Source organism: Kalmanozyma brasiliensis (genome assembly GCF_000497045.1).
Source record: "Kalmanozyma brasiliensis GHG001 unplaced genomic scaffold PSEUBRA_SCAF19, whole genome shotgun sequence".
NCBI classification, from domain to species: domain Eukaryota; kingdom Fungi; phylum Basidiomycota; class Ustilaginomycetes; order Ustilaginales; genus Kalmanozyma; species Kalmanozyma brasiliensis.
In genome coordinates, this window is record NW_015961958.1 from 186,185 (window position 1) to 204,996 (window position 18,812).

At 59.9% G+C, this 18,812-nt stretch overlaps 5 protein-coding genes across 5 annotated transcripts; 3 read left to right on the forward strand and 2 right to left on the reverse strand.

The window, feature by feature from the left end:
• Positions 1-384: 384 nt before the first annotated feature.
• PSEUBRA_002417 (Single-stranded nucleic acid binding R3H) lies at positions 385-3,948 on the reverse strand (the record flags this gene model as incomplete). Its single annotated transcript, XM_059464846.1, has 3 exons — positions 385-1,590; positions 1,683-1,771; positions 3,039-3,948. The coding sequence occupies 3 exons, from the start codon at positions 3,946-3,948 to the stop codon at positions 385-387; spliced, it is 2,205 nt and encodes a 734-aa protein (XP_059320736.1).
• Positions 3,949-4,952: 1,004 nt separating this feature from the next.
• On the forward strand, positions 4,953-6,893 carry PSEUBRA_002418 (Heat shock protein 70 family; the record flags this gene model as incomplete). Its single annotated transcript, XM_016435575.1, has 1 exon — positions 4,953-6,893. One exon carries the CDS (start codon positions 4,953-4,955, stop codon positions 6,891-6,893), a length of 1,941 nt encoding a protein of 646 aa, XP_016293012.1.
• Positions 6,894-7,480: 587 nt separating this feature from the next.
• Positions 7,481-11,036, forward strand: PSEUBRA_002419 (WD40 repeat; the record flags this gene model as incomplete). The annotated part of the gene is made up of 2 exons (XM_016435568.1): positions 7,481-7,572; positions 7,658-11,036. 2 exons carry the CDS (start codon positions 7,481-7,483, stop codon positions 11,034-11,036), a joined length of 3,471 nt encoding a protein of 1,156 aa, XP_016293013.1.
• Positions 11,037-11,336: 300 nt separating this feature from the next.
• On the reverse strand, positions 11,337-13,369 carry PSEUBRA_002420 (Transcriptional coactivator Hfi1/Transcriptional adapter 1; the record flags this gene model as incomplete). Its single annotated transcript, XM_059464847.1, has 3 exons — positions 11,337-12,490; positions 12,587-13,033; positions 13,150-13,369. The coding sequence occupies 3 exons, from the start codon at positions 13,367-13,369 to the stop codon at positions 11,337-11,339; spliced, it is 1,821 nt and encodes a 606-aa protein (XP_059320737.1).
• Positions 13,370-15,269: 1,900 nt separating this feature from the next.
• On the forward strand, positions 15,270-18,371 carry PSEUBRA_002421 (BRCT domain protein; the record flags this gene model as incomplete). Its single annotated transcript, XM_016435573.1, has 3 exons — positions 15,270-17,732; positions 17,818-17,878; positions 18,061-18,371. 3 exons carry the CDS (start codon positions 15,270-15,272, stop codon positions 18,369-18,371), a joined length of 2,835 nt encoding a protein of 944 aa, XP_016293015.1.
• Positions 18,372-18,812: the final 441 nt, after the last annotated feature.

An 18,812-nucleotide genomic window follows, 5' to 3' on the forward strand; every position in this document is an offset into this window, starting at 1 on the left:
AAGCTGCGGAACTGATACGGGAAGAAAGCAACACCATGCCGGCTCTCGAAATAGCCTCTCAGAGAGCACCCTGCATGGCGCGTTCACGAGGAAGCCTTTCCGCCGCTGCCGCTGCTGTCCTGAAGCCAGATTATTTTGACAGCGCGCTTCGTCCACCAACAAATTTAAAGCGTGAAAATCGGCTGCCTCTTCGGAACCATAAACACGCCAGCGCCGACTTGCCGCATCAACATCAATGGTCCCGCATGCCAATCAGCTCTCTCCACATGTCCCAGTTTGGTCGGCACACCATTGTGTTCATACACATTCGGTGGGTTAGGTGTGGAGAAGATTCGCCTGCGAGTCGAACATCATCTATTGCAAGTGGTATCCATGAATGCTCATCTAGTTCTCGTCTTCCCAGCTTTCGGGGACCGGTCCTTTAGCTTCGGTTGTGTTGAAGGGCTCTGCAGCGGGTGCAGAGCTCGCAACAGCAGCGTGGGTTTGGCCTTCGGCAGCAGCACGTCGAGGAGCGTTCGGATTGGGAACGATTCCAGCGATCGGGCCCGTCGTTGCTCGGCTGCTACTGGGCTGGGTCACCATTGGTTGACCCCACACAGGTTCGCTAGTGAGAGCGGGCGAGTTACGTCCAGACCCCGAAGCCACCGCAGCCCAACCTCGATCTCCCACCAGACCCAAGCTTGCCTTGGCGACACCTGCCGAGCCGTGTCCGCTCGAAGCGGCTCCTCCTCGTTTCATGGCTGAGCCCCACGCAGCACCTGTGGCGCCACCGGTGCGGCCGCTTCCATTGAGGATCGGCTCGTCTTCCCTGCGCACCACGTTCTTGCTCGCGTCAACCGTGCACAGGATGACGTCGCGTGCAAACTGCTCGCTGCGTACGAGCGACTTGAGCTCCGTCTTCATCATGATCAGTCGCGTCGGCGAGTCGGATGACGTGATGATCACATCTTCGTCTCCTTTCCACGTGACGGCAAAATTGATGGTGCGAAGCACGGGCTGCAGGAGCGATCGCAGCGAGTCTTGATCATGGCCAAAGACGCCAGGCAGGAAGATGGCGTTGAGCGGCTTCGGCGCTTCTGCGCTCGGACGTTGCAGCTGGGCGAGACCGATCGGCTTGCCCTGCGTCGGCTGTTGCTGCTGTTGCGAAGCCATAAGCGATGCTCGCGCGGCAGCGAAGGCCTCGGTAAGCAACGGCTTGGGAATGCGGCTGTCCTGCTTGCGTCGAATGCTGACACTGCGTCGGGGCTCTGCATCCACACTCTCGCTTGCCAGCTTGTAGACGGCTGCGAGCTCGTGTGTGAACTTGCGCTGGAACTTGTTGGCCGGTGGCAGGATCATGCCTGCTCGTGGCGACCGAATAAAGTCGCTCAGAGCCGCCTCAACCTCATCGCAAAACTTGCGGTTGCTCGTTACGGCGTAGTAGGCAAGCGTCTCGTGCTCGTACGCAGCCGGAGCGGCTTTCTCGGAAGGGTTGAGGCCCAGGGCTTCAGCGAGCTTGGCGTTCCTCTGCGCGATCATGCACGAGTCATTGCACTTGAGCGTTTTCTCCTTGTTGGGTGCGTGGATCGAGACGCCGCACTTTGTGCGGGACTGCAAGTTGCCGCAGGGGCATTGAAGCGTGATGACAGCCTCGCAGGGCTCGACCTCGGGACAGGAGGATGGCGCATGGCACTTCTCCTGACAAGGATGCTGACAAAGTCGTCGCGGCTTGCCACAGATCTGCGCACAAGGAGCGCACTCTCGACCAGCAACGTGGCAAATGCCCTGACATCTGTGGAAGCCACAGTTGAGAAGGGCGTCGCAGGGCTGACCGCAGGAGACCCTCGATCGGCTGCACGGTACATTCTTGACGATGTGCTTCTGGCAATGGCAGACCTTGTCGGTGAGGTAGACGCAAGGAGGGCAAGGCTCTTCCTCGTGACAGTCGTGCGGCATCTTTGGATGGCCGCAGCTAGGCGGTGGACGCACGCATGGGAAGTTGCAGCGCACTTGAGTGCCACAGGGCACCGGCGGCTCCAGCACGGTTCGACCGCAGTGGCAGATGAGCTCTTCGAAGCTGGCCTGGAGACAAGGTGGGCATGCGCCTCGGTGGCATGTCATGGGACAGTCGTGGAGCCCACAGGCCAGCGGCTTGGAGCACGGAATGGAGCACTCGTGAAGCCCAGCGGGGTCCATCGCTTGCATCTCGGCCAGCGTCGGCCGTTTCTTGGACTTGTTCTTTGCTTGAAAGTAGAGCGGACAGCACTGTCGATTGCACTGATGCTTGCCGCAGTGGCGCAAGGATTGGCAAACGGTGGCACAAAGCACCTCTTGACCTCCTTCGAGTTCTTCCTGCTGGCGCTCGTGACAGGTGCGGGTCTGCTTGGTCTCGCCACAACGACAAGGCGTCGAGACGGGCACTCGGCACGGTGGACAGGGCCCGAGATGGCAGACGGACGGACAAGGATGGCCGCAGTTGGACATCTTGGAACAGATGTTGCCGCAGGTAGGGATGGGGTCCTGGCAGGAGGTTCGAGAGGTCACTGGTTGAGCGCCACATGGACACGTCGTGACCAGTTGAGGCGAAGAAGGGCACATGGGCCGAACAGCGTTGCGAGCATGGCACGCTTTGGAGCACGAGTGCACGCCGCAATCGAACGTGCGTTCACATTGGTCCTCGCATGCGTAGCGTCCCTCGAAAGAAGTCGAGCCGCTGTCGTCGAAGCTTTCCTGAGGGTTGCCGTCGCCGCAACGCATCGCCTTGGCGTGCTTGCCGCAGTAGCAGCGTGCTTCGACTTGGACAGAGCACGGCTGGCAATCGCCTGGATGACAGACCTCCTGACAGGAGTGCACACCGCAATCGAGCTTCTTGCCACAAGCATCTCCGCACGAAGTGCCACGGTGGTGAAGAGCCGAGAAACGAGCTTCCTTGGCCGAGGTTTGAGAGCAGCGCATGGGGATGGTCTTGGCGCCGCAGAAGCATTGCTGCGAGACCGTCACAGCACAAGGCGGGCACGGGCCGGGATGACAGGCATCAGCGCAGCCGTGACTGCACTTACCGCGGCTGCATCGCTGACCACAGCCGTGAGGACTGGCGCCCCGTCCTCCAGGTGGATCTTGTGTGCGACCACACCAGCACCAGTAGATCTTGGGTACATCCTCCCGCGCGTACTGACAGCCTGGACATCGCCATGTGCCACGACGATTGCGAATCTCGGGATCCTCTTGCATGGCGTTGTGCTCTTCGGCTTTCTTGACGCTGCTTTCGGCCCATTTGCGGACGCATGGCAAGTGCAACACAGAGTAGCATTGCGAGCAGGACCATGTTGCTTGCCGTGTGGTGACGGTGCTGTAGCAGATGACGCAGTCGTACTCTCCCGAGGAGAGCTCGGCGAGCAAACGAGAGCGCAGGTCGGCGTATTCGACAGGCTCGGCGGTGGCTGGGACTTTGACCACGGGCTTTTTTGTTCGACCGTTCTGTGATGGCTTGGATCCGTTCTGAGCGATGTCTGATGTGGCGCTAGCTCCACCCGTGAGCTTGCCGCCGAAATGCTGACGCCGTGTTGCTAGACGAGGGGGCACGGCGGCTGATGAGGGGTCGTTGTCGGCTGAGGCAGACTCGCCACCTGTCCCATTGGGCTTGTTCGACTTGTCGCCGCCGCCTCGCCTGCCTTTCCTTCTCGATTGTGTTTTCGATGCATCGTGTGTCGAGCCTGCAGGAGCGGGAGAAGGGCCGCTTTCTACGCCAACGTTTGTAATGTTGGCATTGGAGCCGTTGCCACGAGACGAGCCATCAATGTTCTTGGCTCGTCCGCGACCACGACCGTTTCCACGATTGCGTCCACGGCCGGAATTCGAAGACGATGTCGAGCTTGAGGACGCTTCTGGAGCTTGTGACTGGAGTCGTAGATTTTGAATGGGAGGCAGTGTTGATGAAGCAGCAGGGCCAGCCGCTGATGCTTCTGACATCCTCTGCTCGTGTAGAGGCAACTAGGTTGTTTGCAAAGAACTCTGGAGTCGACGACCGAGAAGAGGAACCAGAAGAAGAAGCCTCGGTCAAGACGTCGGCTGCTGAGACGTTCCGAGACTGATGCGAGTACCTTGTCAAAAACGCGTGCAGATGAGATTCGGAAGGCACCAAGTCAACTTCGTGGCTGAGTCGAGCCAGACAGACACTTCGGTTCTCGGTTGAGCTGGATGAGAAGAACTTAAGGCTGAGCTGAGACGTCACTGGCAACCCTTTTCGGTGGTGTCGTGTGTGTGGAGCAGGGAAATGACATACTGTTACATCGCAACAGAGCACACACATCAGGTCAGATTAGATCGGGTGATGTGGTTAGATCTCTGCGATGGATCCATTTTCTGCAGAAGCGAAAGAGAACGTCGGAAGATGCGCGAAGCCGCCAGAAAAAGGCGAACGCGTGGTGGAAGTTGAGGAAAGCAAAAGTCGACGCTCTGTCCTGCCCAGTCGGTCGCGAAGAAATGGAAAATGGAATTTGTTTCGAGGCTCTAGCGCAGTGTGGACTCGTCGAGAAGATCGATTCCAACCCGTTCCGCCACCTTCCTCCTGCGTCAGCCTTGGGCCTCAGCTGCCGCTTAACGTCACCATGCGAGTTTGACATTGACTGGATTGCAACTGCAATTATGTTTTCGCAGCTCTGCGCTGACGCACAAAGCCAAGTCAATTCTTCTTGTCCACGATTGAGAAGCGTCTGTGCGGGTGGAAGGTGCGGAACGAGTGGCCAACATTGAGGATTGCTGAGTCCACCCGCTAGATGATACATAAGAGCTCGATTCTTCCTACGCACCCTCCTCTTCGCTACCACCAACAATCCTGTCTGAACAGCGCTCACAGTTGCACATACCCCTTTCCCGCAACTAGTCTTCCACATCAGCAACAGACACATCAGCTTCGGCACCTCTCAGTAACTTTCCCCTCCACTCCCAAAAGGCTCATCAGTAGATTCGCCACCATGACCAAGGCTATCGGTATCGATCTTGGCACCACTTACTCGTGCGTCGCCGTCTGGCAGAACGACCGTGTAGAGGTCATCGCCAACGACCAGGGTAACCGTACCACCCCCTCATACGTCGCCTTCACCGACTCGGAGCGTCTCATCGGTGATGCCGCCAAGAACCAGGTCGCCATGAACCCCCACAACACCGTCTTTGACGCCAAGCGTCTCATCGGCCGCAAGTTCGACGACGCCGAGGTGCAGTCCGACATGAAGCACTGGCCTTTCGAGGTCACCTCCGTGGGTGGCAAGCCCCAGGTCCGTATCGAGTACAAGGGCGAGAAGAAGACCTTCACCCCCGAGGAGGTCTCGTCCATGATTCTGCTCAAGATGCGCGAGACCGCCGAGGCCTATCTCGGTGGCACCGTCAAGGACGCCGTCGTCACTGTTCCCGCCTACTTCAACGACTCGCAGCGTCAGGCCACCAAGGACGCCGGCATCATCTCGGGTCTCAACGTGATGCGCATCATCAACGAGCCCACCGCTGCCGCCATCGCTTACGGTCTCGACAAGAAGACTGAGGGCGAGAAGAACGTTCTCATCTTCGATCTTGGCGGAGGTACCTTCGATGTTTCGCTCCTCACCATCGAGGAGGGCATCTTCGAGGTCAAGGCCACCGCCGGTGACACTCACTTGGGTGGTGAGGACTTCGACAACCGTCTCGTCAACCACTTCGTCCAGGAGTTCAAGCGCAAGAACAAGAAGGACCTCACCAGCAACGCTCGTGCCCTTCGTCGTCTCCGCACCGCCTGTGAGCGTGCTAAGCGCACTCTTTCGTCGGCCGCCCAGACCACCATCGAGATCGACTCGCTCTTCGAGGGTATCGACTTCTACACCTCGATCACCCGTGCCCGTTTCGAGGAGCTCTGCGGTGACCTCTTCTCGCACACCATCGAGCCCGTCGAGAAGGTCCTCCGCGACTCCAAGATCGACAAGGGATCCGTCCACGAGATCGTCCTCGTCGGTGGCTCCACTCGTATCCCCAAGGTCCAGAAGCTCCTCACCGACTTCTTCAACGGCCGCGAGCTCAACAAGTCGATCAACCCCGATGAGGCCGTCGCCTACGGTGCTGCCGTCCAGGCCGCCATTCTCTCGGGTGACACCTCGGAGAAGACCCAGGACTTGCTCCTGCTCGACGTTGCCCCTCTGTCGATGGGTATCGAGACCGCCGGTGGTGTCTTCACTCCTCTGATCAAGAGGAACACCACCGTCCCCACCAAGAAGTCCGAGGTCTTCTCGACCTACGCCGACAACCAGCCCGGTGTGTTGATCCAGGTGTTCGAGGGTGAGCGTGCCCGCACCAAGGACAACAACCTGCTCGGCAAGTTCGAACTCTCCGGTATCCCCCCTGCGCCCCGTGGTGTTCCTCAGATCGAGGTCACCTTCGACGTCGATGCCAACGCCATTCTCAACGTCTCGGCTGCCGAGAAGGGTACCGGCAAGTCGGAGAAGATCACCATCCGCAACGACAAGGGACGTCTCTCGTCTGAGCAGATCGAGGAGATGCTCAAGCAGGCCGAGCAGTTCGCCGAGGAGGACAAGCAGGCGCTCGAGCGCACCCAGGCCAAGAATGGTCTCGAGTCGTACATCTACAACGTGCGCAACACCACCAGCGAGCCCCAGCTCAAGGACAAGCTCGAGGCCGCCGACAAGGAGGCGCTCGAGAAGATTGTCAAGGAGGGTATCGAGTGGTTGGACAGCAACACCACCGCCTCGACCGACGAGCTCAAGGACAAGCAGAAGGAGATCGAGGAGCAGGTCAACCCCATCATGACCAAGATCTACTCGGCAGCTGGCGGTGCTCCGGGTGGCATGCCCGGCGGTGGCATGCCCGGTGCCGCTCCCGGTGGTGCTGCTCCCGGTGGCGACGATGGTCCCACCGTCGAGGAGCTCGACTAAAGGTTGCGCTCCCTTCTTGCATTCGTCTTTCCCCCCTTCCACCAGCATGTACTCGTATCTTAGCGTTCCGTTCAATTTGATGTGACCCTTTGCATTGTCTCGCATATCTGGATGTCGCGTTCGTGATCAAAAGAGTTTCACTGAGCAGCTACACTGAGGTCGAAGTCTGCTTGCTTTGGCGTTGAGGATGATGGTGAACACGGTTGATGAGAGGAGGCGCTACTTGGCAGGCCATCGGCGATCTGTGTGAAATATGAATCGGGTCGATATCATTCTTCGCCTGGAAGCGATGCACAGTCTAACAGTCTGAATTTTCGCGGCTAAAGTGTGCTTTGCGCGATGGCAGCAGAAGACGCGTCGCGAGCTTCTTTCGCAGAGCAACACTTTGGCTGAGAAGTCTCGACCAACTTCGCCTTCCGCTCGCAACTTCTTGGCTCGCTTGCTTCTGTCTCCTCGCCATCACCACCTCGACCCTGTTCGCTCAGTCACATCACACGCATTCGAATCGGGGCAAGGGACGTTCTCTATCGTCACTCCCACACACGCAGTCCCCGCCGCCACTCCCTCTCGCAGCGTGGACCGCCACAATGCAGTCGACGCAGTCGGATGACCTGCACGTCCAGATCGTCCACTCGGGACCGACAAAGTGTATCCACGCGCCCAAGTCTGCCGGTGTAGAGTAAGCTCATCCCTTATGCGTCCCGGTCTCGTTAAATGGCGAAGCGATGCTGACCTCATTCCGTCCTTGCCCTGACATTTTGCAGCCGACTGTTCACAGGTGGAGATGATTTCCTCGTCCGCATCTTGCCCACCTTACCTCTGCCAGGCGTAGAGCCACACCTTATCGAGGATGCTACAGAGCCCGTCACTTGGCTCGACGCCGACGATCGCTTCCTCGTCACTGCTTCCGAAGACGGCTCCGTTCGCCTCTACCGACACCACCCCATCGACTCGGAAGGCAACGCGGCGTCGCCCACAGTCCTCCAATCTCTGCTGCGTCGCGAATCTCTGCCTCTGCGATGCGTAGCTTTGGAACGCTCCGTCAAGAGCGGCAAGGCTCCTCGCGTCGCAGTCTGCTCCGACGAGCTCATTGTCAAGATCATTGACGTCGAGGACCCGCGACGCATCCAGCTTCTCGATGGGCACAACCGCGGCCTCCGCTCAGCCTCATGGAGTCCCGTGGCACCCCTCCTCGTCACCTGCTCTACCGATGGCATTGCTCGCGTCACCGACCTCAGCGATGTTGAGCCCAAATTTATCAAGTCGATCGAGGGCATCCTGCCCGCCACACGCGCCGAGAGCGACGAGGCGGTCCAGGCGTGCTGGCATCCATCGGGCACATACTTTGTTATGCCTTCCAAGGCGCACGAGCTCGTCATCGTCAGCGCTGCCAACGACTCGTCTGCTTGGTCGCGAACGGGCAGTTTCTACGCCAGCGCTGCCGGTCCTGTGCCCGTGCCAAGTGGCAGCGTCACTGCGCTCGCCTTCTCGCCCAACGGCCGCTACCTTGCATCTGCCACCACCGAGGGTCAGGTCACGGTGTGGGACGCCGAGAGCAGACAGGCTATCCGGGCCAAGAAAGCCGACGCCCTTGTCAACGCGATCAGTTGGCATCCGAGCAAGGACGCGCTCGCTTGGACCGACAACGAGGGCTCCTTGGCGCGATGGTCGGATGTGGTGGGCACCACCCGCCCGAGCCCATTCGAGGAAGTGACCTTTGATGTGTCCAAGGCTGCTCGCGGATCCCGCGGCCAGATCGATGACATCTTTGCAGGCACTGGTCTATCGGACGATGAGGACGACGACGCGGCCCCCGAATCGCGCCGCGGCGATGACGCAGATGGGATGGACGACTTCGTGGTCGACGACGAATCACGCTCTCGCAGGTACGGTGGTCCGTCCTCCCGCTCCTACCCCCGAGGCGAGAACGGTGGTGTTGCGGGCCCTGGCGGCTTCATGGTAGCTGCTACACGCGCACAGGACGCCTTCCAGCCCACCTCGACGCCCTTCCGTGGTCAGCGCCGCTACCTCGCCTACAACCTGCTCGGCTCGGTCGTCGCCGTCGAGCAGGACTCGCACCAGACCATCACATTCGAGTCCTTCGACACCTCGGCTCGGCGCAACTTCCGCTTCTCGGACATGAACAGCATCAGCATGGCGGCGCTCGCCAAGCAGGGCATTCTGTTCGCGTCCAAGCAGCTGCCCGAGCAGTCGAGCAGCGTGTTTTTCAAGCCGTTCACCGCGGCGAGCAACAACCTTTCGTCGGAATGGACGTTCAACTTGGATCAAGGTGAGGATGTGGATGCGGTGGGACTGGGTGGTAGCGGGTTGCGCACGATCTCGGAGGATGGCTGGGAGGATCAAGATCCCAGCCGGTCTGGAGTAGGTATCGCTGTGGTGGCGACGTCCAAGGGCTACCTGCGCTTCCTGTCTGCTAGCGGCATGCAGCTTTACCTGTGGGCCATCGGGCATCCTGTCGTCACCCTGGCTGTGGGCGCCAAGACGGCACTCGTCGTCTACCGCAGGGCAGGTCTGCCGTCCGGCGGCTTCCAAGATCTCGGCTACAAGCTCATCGACCTGTCCAACTTCGACGTCATCCAAGACGACATCCTTCCGCTCACCAAGGACGCCCACCTTCGCTGGGTGGGCTACAACGAGCAGCACCAGCCCGCGTTCTACGACACCACCGGCGTCCTCTACGTCCTCGATCGCGCTCACCGCCCCCGCCAAGGCCGCTGGGTACCCAGCCTCGACACGAAGCGCATCCGGGACACGGCCTCCGCCGACGCCTCCGACGCGGCCCTCCGCGCAGCCAGCACGCTCGGCTACTGGCCCATCGCACTCACCTCGTCCAAGCTCATGGTGCTGGCGCTCAAAGGCGGGCGCACGCATCCGGAAGTCGACGGCACCCGCCATCTCATCCAGGAGCTCGAACTACAACTCCCCCTCGTTCATCGCGAAGGCGGTACGGGTCCGCTCGAGGAGAAGAGTTTGCGCGAGAGCATGCTCGCCACCGCCGCACGGGACGTCAAGAACGCCGGCCTCGACAGCGACGACACTCCGGAGATGGACGCGATGACGCTCGAGATGAGTTCGGATAAAGCGCTGCTGCAGCTGATCCAGCTTGCGTGCAAGGCGGACAAGCATGGGAGGGCACTGGATGCTGCGAGGGCGTTGCATTCGACGAGGACGCTGGAGGCGGCGCTCAAGATCGCGGCGTTCTTCCATTTGTCCAGTTTGGCGGAGAGGATGGTGGCGTTGAAGGAGGGGTTGGAGGGCCGAGCGGAGAGGGTGGAGGAGGAGAGTCGACGATGGTGTGATCCGAGCGTGCGAGGTGGGCCGAGTTACTCGAATCCGGCGCTGGTGGAGATCATGACTCGAGCTGGAAGCAGTGGTGGCAGGGAGTCGCATGCGAGCATCCGCAAGCGAGCGTCTGCTGCGCTGGGCGAAGACTTCCTCCCCACGCCGCCTCGGGTCTCAAGCGGCCTACGAGCAGCCGAGCACCGATTCGACAGCCTTCCATCTGCGCCCTCGTCCTCCTCGATCGTGGGCTCCACCTACACCACCCGCTCCCCCGCCCCCACCGGCGATCCCGAAAGCATGATCCTCGACGACCCCGTCTCGGTGGACAAGGAGAACCACTACTCCCGCTCCTCCGGAAAGCGCAAGTCTCCCTCTACGGACGACTACGAGCCCGCTCCCGCAGGACGAACCCTCATCATGCCATCGAAGAGCGCCAAGTCGCTCAACCCGTTCGCGCGCACCTCGTCCAACGTCACCGCCGCGCCCAAGGACAAGCAGATGCACAAGTCGACGTCGTTCTTCGAGCGCATCGAGCCGTACGAGAAGGAGAGCGCCAAGGCTGCCGCTGCGGTGGTGGCCAAGCAGTCGTTGTTGACCGGGTTTGTGCGCAAGGATCCGGCTGCACGGGGTGATGTGTTCGGCGAGACGCAGTACGGTGAGGACGGGGAGAGGGACGAGAGTCTGCAGCTGACATTGGAACGTGCTGCGGCAAGGGCGAGCGATAGGGAGGCGGACCCTATCAGGGGGGATGCCCTGCCAGAGACGATGAGGAGGGCGGACGGTGAGACGCTGGATTCCATGGAGTCGTCGGTCATGGTCAATGGTGCCGTTGAGGTGTAGAGTGGGTGTCGCATTGTATCGTCGTTCAAGTTCTCTCATGCTCAAGTTGGGTTCATCCTTGATCTTGGCTTGTGTGCTGTGCTGAACGATCACAGGATGTGACTGACCCAGAAGTGGTCTGCCTGTGATCACCGTCTCCTCTCTGTGCTGTCTCATCTCATGTTGGTCCAGTCTCACGGCTCGCAACCACAAGGCCGGACCGCACGACGATCTCACGCGTGCTCACCGCTCTCACTCCACACGCAGTCTCGTCCAGTGCAAAGCAATGTATTCCCGCATAATCCACCATGCTTTCCAACCTCACTCACAAAGTGTGCCGAACAGCGCCACGGGATCGACCACATCCCAAATGTCGTCCTTGTGCCTATGCTGTTGCTGGCCCAGCGAGTTCTTCCTGCCGTTGACATCGGCCAGCACCGTCTCAGGGACCGAGAGACCACCTTTCGTCGGACGGAGTTTGCCCTCGTTCTCGGCGAGGCTGCGGCGGTCGAGCAGCTTGAGCGGGGCGGACTGGTCGATGATGAAGCGGTTGCGGACGGGCGTTTCGGCGCCTCCGGTGGTGGCATCGCTGAGGTGGGTGGTGGCTGCGAGACGGGCGGCTCGGGCCAGCTGACGTTCCGGTGAGACGTGAGGTCCGTCATCGTCGACAGTGTCGTCGCTCCATTCGGGTGCGAGCATGCGCTCGCGGGTGCCCTGGCCCAGCGGCTCAACCACCGTGTGCGGCGCGACCTCGATGAGGAATGACAGGTCGGAGACGGTGAGCCGTGTGGAAGCGGCGTCGGAACGCTCAGAGCCAGACTCCATCGTATCGCGCGATCGCTTGAGTCGGTTGGAGCTGCCGCCAGCAGCGCCGTCGTCGGCGTCAGCGCTGGTGCTGCTGTTGCCGAAGGAGGTGTCTTGTAAGTTGCCGCTGCTGTCGCCGTCGCGGATTGAGGGCGACGTCGGGCCTGTCAGGCTTGTCGGAGCAGTGCTAGCAAGAGAAAGGACCGACGAGTCGGCAAACGAGGTGCCGATGCCAGACGTGCTGGTGCGCGAAGAAGCGTCCGAGGGGACGGAGCGTACGTGTCGAGCGGGACTGCCGTGCACCGAGTTATTGGCGCTGTCGTCGACGTCCATCGCATCGAGCGCCGGCGAGGCACGGAGTGGGTCCGGCATGTAGGAAGACGCCTCGAGGCTGATATTGTATTCAGCGGCGGGACGAAGAGGCTCGTTGGTGCGGATGCCATCCGTCCTGTTGGCACGGATCTTCGTGATGATGCTGCTGGCGACGTTCTGCAGGTGACTCTGAAGCGCCGAGAGCACCATGGCAGCGGCTTGAGGCTGAACACCTCCCGGCATGCCGTTCTCTACAGCGAGCAGCGTCATTCGATCCTTGATGCCGTCCAGATCGGGCAGATGCTTGGACTCGACGCACAATGGAGCCTGCATGGCACGCATGACGGCTTGTTGGGCGGCTAGGGGGTGTGGCAAGAGGAATGTGGCTCAGGACGCGGTTCGCAACGGATACCCCAGGGCAATGAGCAGTATGAGGAAGAAATGGGGACACTTACAGAAAGAGAGCTTTCCACGCACGGCGGCGATCTGCTGGGTGGCTTGGATGGCTTGACCCTTCCAGTCCTTGGCGCCAATCGCACTCTTGTGCAGTCTTACCTTGCGACGGTCCTCGGCGACCTTGCGCTTTTCTTCGTCCTTGCGCTTCTTCTCGAGCATGTCAGCTGCCGAGCCGGCCCAGCCGAGGCTGGCGGCGCCGCCAACCGCATTGGCACCGAGCTTGCCGGCCTTTTCGAGGTTCTTGAGACGCAGACGTTCCTTTCGTGGGAGACCGGCGACGAGGTTGCGGAGGCGCTTGCGACTTGGCTCCTCCTCTTCCTCTTCGGTGATGGTGGTGCCGTCGGGAAGGATGCGGGTGATGCGCCTGGTGGCACGGCTGGATGGGCCGGGTACATCCGCACTGGCGTTGTAGAGGATGCCGAGGATGAGAGCGTTGTGAAGATGGACTGCAAGCGATCACATGCGAATTAGATTGTGAGGACGATAATAAAAATGGCCAGAGGTCAGCATGATGAAATATCTCGACAGTGGATTTGGCTGCAGCACGCGGCGGCAAACTTACTGTGCTCGGTCTTGAGCGCCTTATGAGCAAGCGCTTCGAACTCGGAACGGTCAATACCGCCCTTGAGGAACTGCACGAGGGTCTGCCAGTAGCGAGCACCGTTCTGACCCAGTGCTACGGCGAGCTTCTGCTTGAGGTCAAGCGTATCTGCGCGGATGGGTCGATGTGGTGGAGCATTGGCACTAGTAGCCGAGCTGAGCTCTCGGGCGATGTGAGCCATGATAGGCGCGCTTGTGGTGGGGTGCGACGCTCGACCCAATCGTGCTGGTTCGAGACGTCGGGGCTGGCTTTCAGTGCGCTAGTCGAGAGCCGGATGCTGTTCCCTTGCTGGTATAGGCGTGGGGCGGGTGGATGCGGGGATGGAAGCCGGACGACAGTGCCGGATGCTGACGGAGAATTTGCTGATGTACGCTGTCGAAGCGGAGCTGATCCAGAAGGCGCGAGCTCTCGAGAGGTGGTAGGAGGCGGATGGTACCAAACGAAGCAGGCTGTCTAGGGAAAGCTTTGAATCCAAGGCGAAGCAGCTCCTCCGTGATGACGAGGAGTGTGGGATGGATGCAGCTCGACAAAGCTGGCGTCCTGGACTGAACGCAACTTGCACCGAACTGAATGGACGCAGTCTTGTCCGCCTCTGGGTGGATGGCGAGAGCGATACGGAAACAAGAAAGGGAAGGGTTGCATGCAAGTGGTTCCATCCATCCGCAGGAAGCATTCACGATGTTGCCCGCGCTTTGTTCAGGGCGGCTAGGAGGAGGGAGTCCATCCGCCAGCCAGCGTCACTCTCCATTCGGCCGGCGCCATGCTAAAGAATGATTTTCCTGATTTTTTGGCAAAGGAATTTCAAGGTCAGCGTTGCGGCCGAATTAAGACTCGGGAAGGACTTTGGAGGTACACCCCTGGCCGTGCTGTCAATCCTTGTCTCGTCTCAAAAGGATGACCAAAGCCTCAACAGCAACATGCTAATGCTTTCAGACTGAACAATGTGGACTGCTTTGCCAGTGGTGAAAGCAGAGCGAAGAAGAGGACGGCGTCAACTGAAGCGCAAAATTCCTAGATCGGATGGATGTCCGCAATTGAGCGCCGATCCGACCTGATCTGCATGCACTTGGCTCATCCATCCATCCATTCAACCATCCACGGTCAGACGCAGCCGGATCTCGGTCCTGTTCGTCCCCTGCGGGTCCTCCTACCCAGAGCTCCCAACATCTCAAGCATGCAAGCTTTCTCCATGACCATTGCGAAGCCGGATGGATTTCACATTTCGGCAAAATTGCACCTGCAGACCGGATCACGTACGAGAGTCGTCCTGGACCCTGCATGCATTGCGCTTTTGTCCGCTGCCTCCTTCCTCCTTCCTCTGCAGCGCTCTCAGAGCCAGGACAGCCTGTCAAATACGGCCATGACATAGACTGCGTTGCCTCTCAAGGGCTTTTGAGAAGAAGAATGAACCGAGGCCCTTGCAAGGATGCTTGACGAGCTCGGCCAATTTTCCGGATTTCGGGGTTGTCAAAATCGCCGGAAGAGCACGCAGCCGGCATATGGAAGGTCTAACATTCTGGCAATTTTCAACTGCTCCGCTAGATGTGCAAGACGATACGATCACAAGGCTGGCAGCATGCGGTTAACTGTGACCAACCCAACTTGTTCAAGGGGGCTCTCAGGAGCCATACCCGTGATGTGCCCGTCGTTGAGCAAGGTTGGGATGGATTGCCAAAGCTTTGTGGCACCGATGGCCCACAGTCACGTGATGGACCCTCGCGGAAAGTGACACTGGAGAACAACACCTCAGTCACGCGTGTCGAATTAGGCGGGAAAGTTGGATTTTGGCGGCACCTCAGCCCAGAGCGCTGCGTGTGTATTTATCGAGCTGCCAACTTTAGCGTGCCTCTCTCGCACACGCACACCTCCCCACACTGGTACAGACACATCACCCCGTTCAACTTTGCACATCACTTGCTTCATCTAACGGTATCGATACTCACCGCTCCATAATCTTTCAGGGAGGTTACAAAAGGCAGATGGGCCGCAACATCTAAGAATCAACTGGTGACGCTCAGCATCAGGAAAGAGCCGGCTCAAGACACCCGAGCAACGGGCCCTCCGTTCCATTCGCAGTCATCATGTCGACAACATCACCACAAAAGCGCAGAGCGCAGACGTTCATGCGTACAACACGGTCCATGGCGCGCATCCCGGATGCTGTAGACTTTGGGGAGAGATCGTCATCAACACGGCTCTTCTCAACGCGCCCAGCCGCTGCGCCGTCATCCTCGTCACAAGCACCGAGCCTCTCGCCCCGCAAGGCGCGAGCCAGCCAAGCGATGCAAGTCGAGTCCTTTGACCCCGATTCACCAAACACGAGCCTGACCGCATGTATGGAGAGTCCCAAGAAGGGCCGCTTCGACGACTTTGAGTTCGAGCTGGAGAACAGTAACCCGGAAGTGCCGACGAGGCGCAGGAGGATCGCACCGCCGAGGGAATCGTCTACTTCGCCATCGGCAAGTGTGGGTCTGCCGCGGTCGAAGACGTCGGCTACCCTCGCTAGAAGCGGTGAAGCTGGGGAGAACACGCTTCGGGCCAGCCGTAAGGAGAACTCTCCCACGGCGCAGACGGAAGAGCTCCGTGTCGGTGCCAGTCCGGTCAAACCACAGACGGCTCTTCCGCGAGGATCGAGGCTACACGGTCCAACACCTTCGCTCCGCACGTCGTCTTCGGCAGCACCATCGGATGTAACCAGCACTCGCCCAGTCAAGGCAGAGGATGCCTCAGCATCGGCCCACCCTCTTGCAAGCGTACCTTCGAGCGACCGCCTCCTCTTCGGCACCTCCGACGTCAAGCTCGGCTCCAACACGGAGCGCAATCCTTTCACCGAAGCTCGCAAAACCAACAGTCTGGCCATGCTCGGGGAGCAGCGACATTCGCCCGTCAAGCGCTTCCAGGCCAAATCCGCATTCATCATCTCGTCACCAGATCGACCCGACCGCAAACCCATCAACCTGCTCGAGCTCAAGCCTTCGCCAGGCAAAGCGCAGCGCGGCATCTTCCGACACAACTCGGCGGTTGATGAGGAAGACGACGATGACTGGGATATGTCTGCGGACAACACGGCAGACAACACGGCAGACGAGATTAGGCTTGTCAAGGGTCCTGGACCAAGGAGGCAAGAAGCGCCGTCGAAGCGGGAGAAGTTACCTTCTTCGTCGGGCTCAGTTGCTTCCGAGTCCTCTTCCGCGAGCAGCAGGACACAGAGCCTGCCTCGCTCGACAACGACGATCGACGTGAAGCACAAGCTGTCCACAGAAACATCCGACGCACTCGCCAGTCTCGAAGCCTCGCTCGCCAAGCTCAAGGCCAAGACCCGCGAACCACCTTCCAGCATGGCCGCCATGATCAAGAAGAAAGACGACAGTAGCCACACCGATTCGACTCTCAAACGTGAGCTTGGTGGTGGCGCCCGACCGTTCGGAATGACCTCGAGTCGCACGCAGATCTTCCGCAAACCCCCCGTTTCCGGCAGCGAGTCGTCCTTCAGCATTCGTTCGTCCGTAGCAGACCAGAGCAGCGACAGCAGCGTCTTCAAGCGCCCCTCTGGTCGTGTATCCGCGCTGGCCAAGTCGCGCGAGTCGAGCTCCGAGTTTCGAGCCTCGTCCAACGGATCGCTGGTGTCGTCCAAGTCGATGATGTCGTTTGGCGCGCCGAGGTTGCCAGGCTACAGCGAGCTTGGTGGTCGACCAACGGCGCAACCCGTGATGATGAGCTCGCGCACGTCGAGCTTGGAAGTCGCATCGAGCGACTCGAGGGTCGAGGAGGAGGCTGCGCAGGAGGAAGAGCAGGCACGGGTGGCCGAAGCGAAGAGACAAGCAGAGCTTAAGGCAGCAAAGCGGAGATCGATGACTCCGGCCTTGTCGAGTGGTATGCCTCCTCCTGCGGTGAGGAGGGAGGCGGAGCCTGCAAGACCATCGACTACGCAGAGGCGAGAGCCGGAACCTGTAAGGTCATCTGCTGGGGCAAGCGCCAGGATCATCGGCGCTCGCTCGTCCTCTTCGCACGCCCCTTCCTCGTTGTCCTCGTCATCGCAAGCAACAGCACCAACCGCCGAGCCGACCGAAGCTGAGCTCGCCGAGGCCCGCAAAGCAGCCAAAGCGGCGCGACGTCGCTCGCTCTACACGTACGTGCCCGCCAAGCGCGACGACGTCGACGGCGACCGTTCCGTCGGCAACGTTTCCTCGGGCCTCGTCGTCACCGACGCCTCTGCCCCCGCGCCGCGCAAAGCACGCTTCCTGCGCGGACTGACCGTGCTGGTCGACGTGCGCGATCAAGACGGCGAAGACGCGTCCGCGTGCTGGATCGACATGCTCAAGAACGCCGGTGCCAAGGTGATGGTGAGGTTTGGAGAGAGGAAGTTGACGCACATCGTGTACAAAAGCGGTCGACCGAGCACGCTTCACTCGTACAGAGCGCTGGAGGATCCCAAGCCACATGTGGTGGGCATCAAGTGGGTCGTGGCGTGTCTGGAGCAGGGACAGAAGGCGGAAGAGAGCCCGTACCTCGTTGAGGTCGCTAAGCAGGCCATCTTTGCTACAGTAAGTGCCGCGCAACCATGATGTGATGAGGAGAAGAAACAGCACGCTGACCTGATATCTCTCTTTGGTTTCTTGCCATTCATAGCGACGACGCTCGTTGATGGCGCCCAAACAGATGCCTTCATCCGCCAGCATCATTCGGGAGCGTGAGTAGTCCTCTCTGCCCAACAGTAACACTTGTGAGCCTCTACATCTCTTCTCTCCCGGCCACGCGCCGCTCTCCTTACGAAGACATTCCAAGACACAAGCATCCCATCTCGACATGAGCAGCACGTTGGGCAGAGCAGCATGCTGATTTGCTTCCCGTCCGGTTGCTTGTCGATCACAGTGCCAGAGGAAAAGCTCAAGGACGTCGAAGAGGCGCGCAGGAGGCTACTAGCCCATGCACCGGCAGTATCGAGCCCGCTCCGACGTCGCATCAGTTCTCGTACGATTCTAGCCAGCCGATTGGCGCAAACCTCGCTCACTTCTTCGCCTTCGCGCTCGGATGCTCAAAGCGATGACAGCACTCGAGCTTCGGCAACGGATCAAGCAGGTTGCCCCGACAAGGATGACCCGACGGACGAAGCTTTGTTGGAGGTGTACCGTAAACGAGTGGGGTCGGTGCTGTCACCCCGGACTCCCACTGTCTTGGCTTAGGTCTTTCACGTGTTCCCCCGCAGAGTGGTGGCTCTTGGATCAATTTAGCATAGCGTCATTGCTCGGACGACCAGCGTGTGGACGAGCCATAGAGACGATGAGGGCGACTCGGATGCTGAGCGTCGGTAGCGAGCAGCAAGCGCGGTTCGCTTAGTGGGGCCTATTTGCGGAGTGGAGTTGAACAAGACGCAAAGGTTCCGTCGCAAACGACATCGAAAGCAGTCAACATGAGACAGCCCGAGTGGGGACAGCTGAGTCGATACTTTGCGCGCAAAGGCCATGAACGCGACAGACGCCCGAGAAGGATGGTCGGAGGAGCTCTGTTAACTTGACATACCCCGACCCGTGAAAGGTTGCCGTTGCAGCCAAACAGGCCATGTGAAGTGCACTCTAACGTTCAAGGTCCGCCATGGACTGAGATAGTCGAGGCTTTGGTCCGGA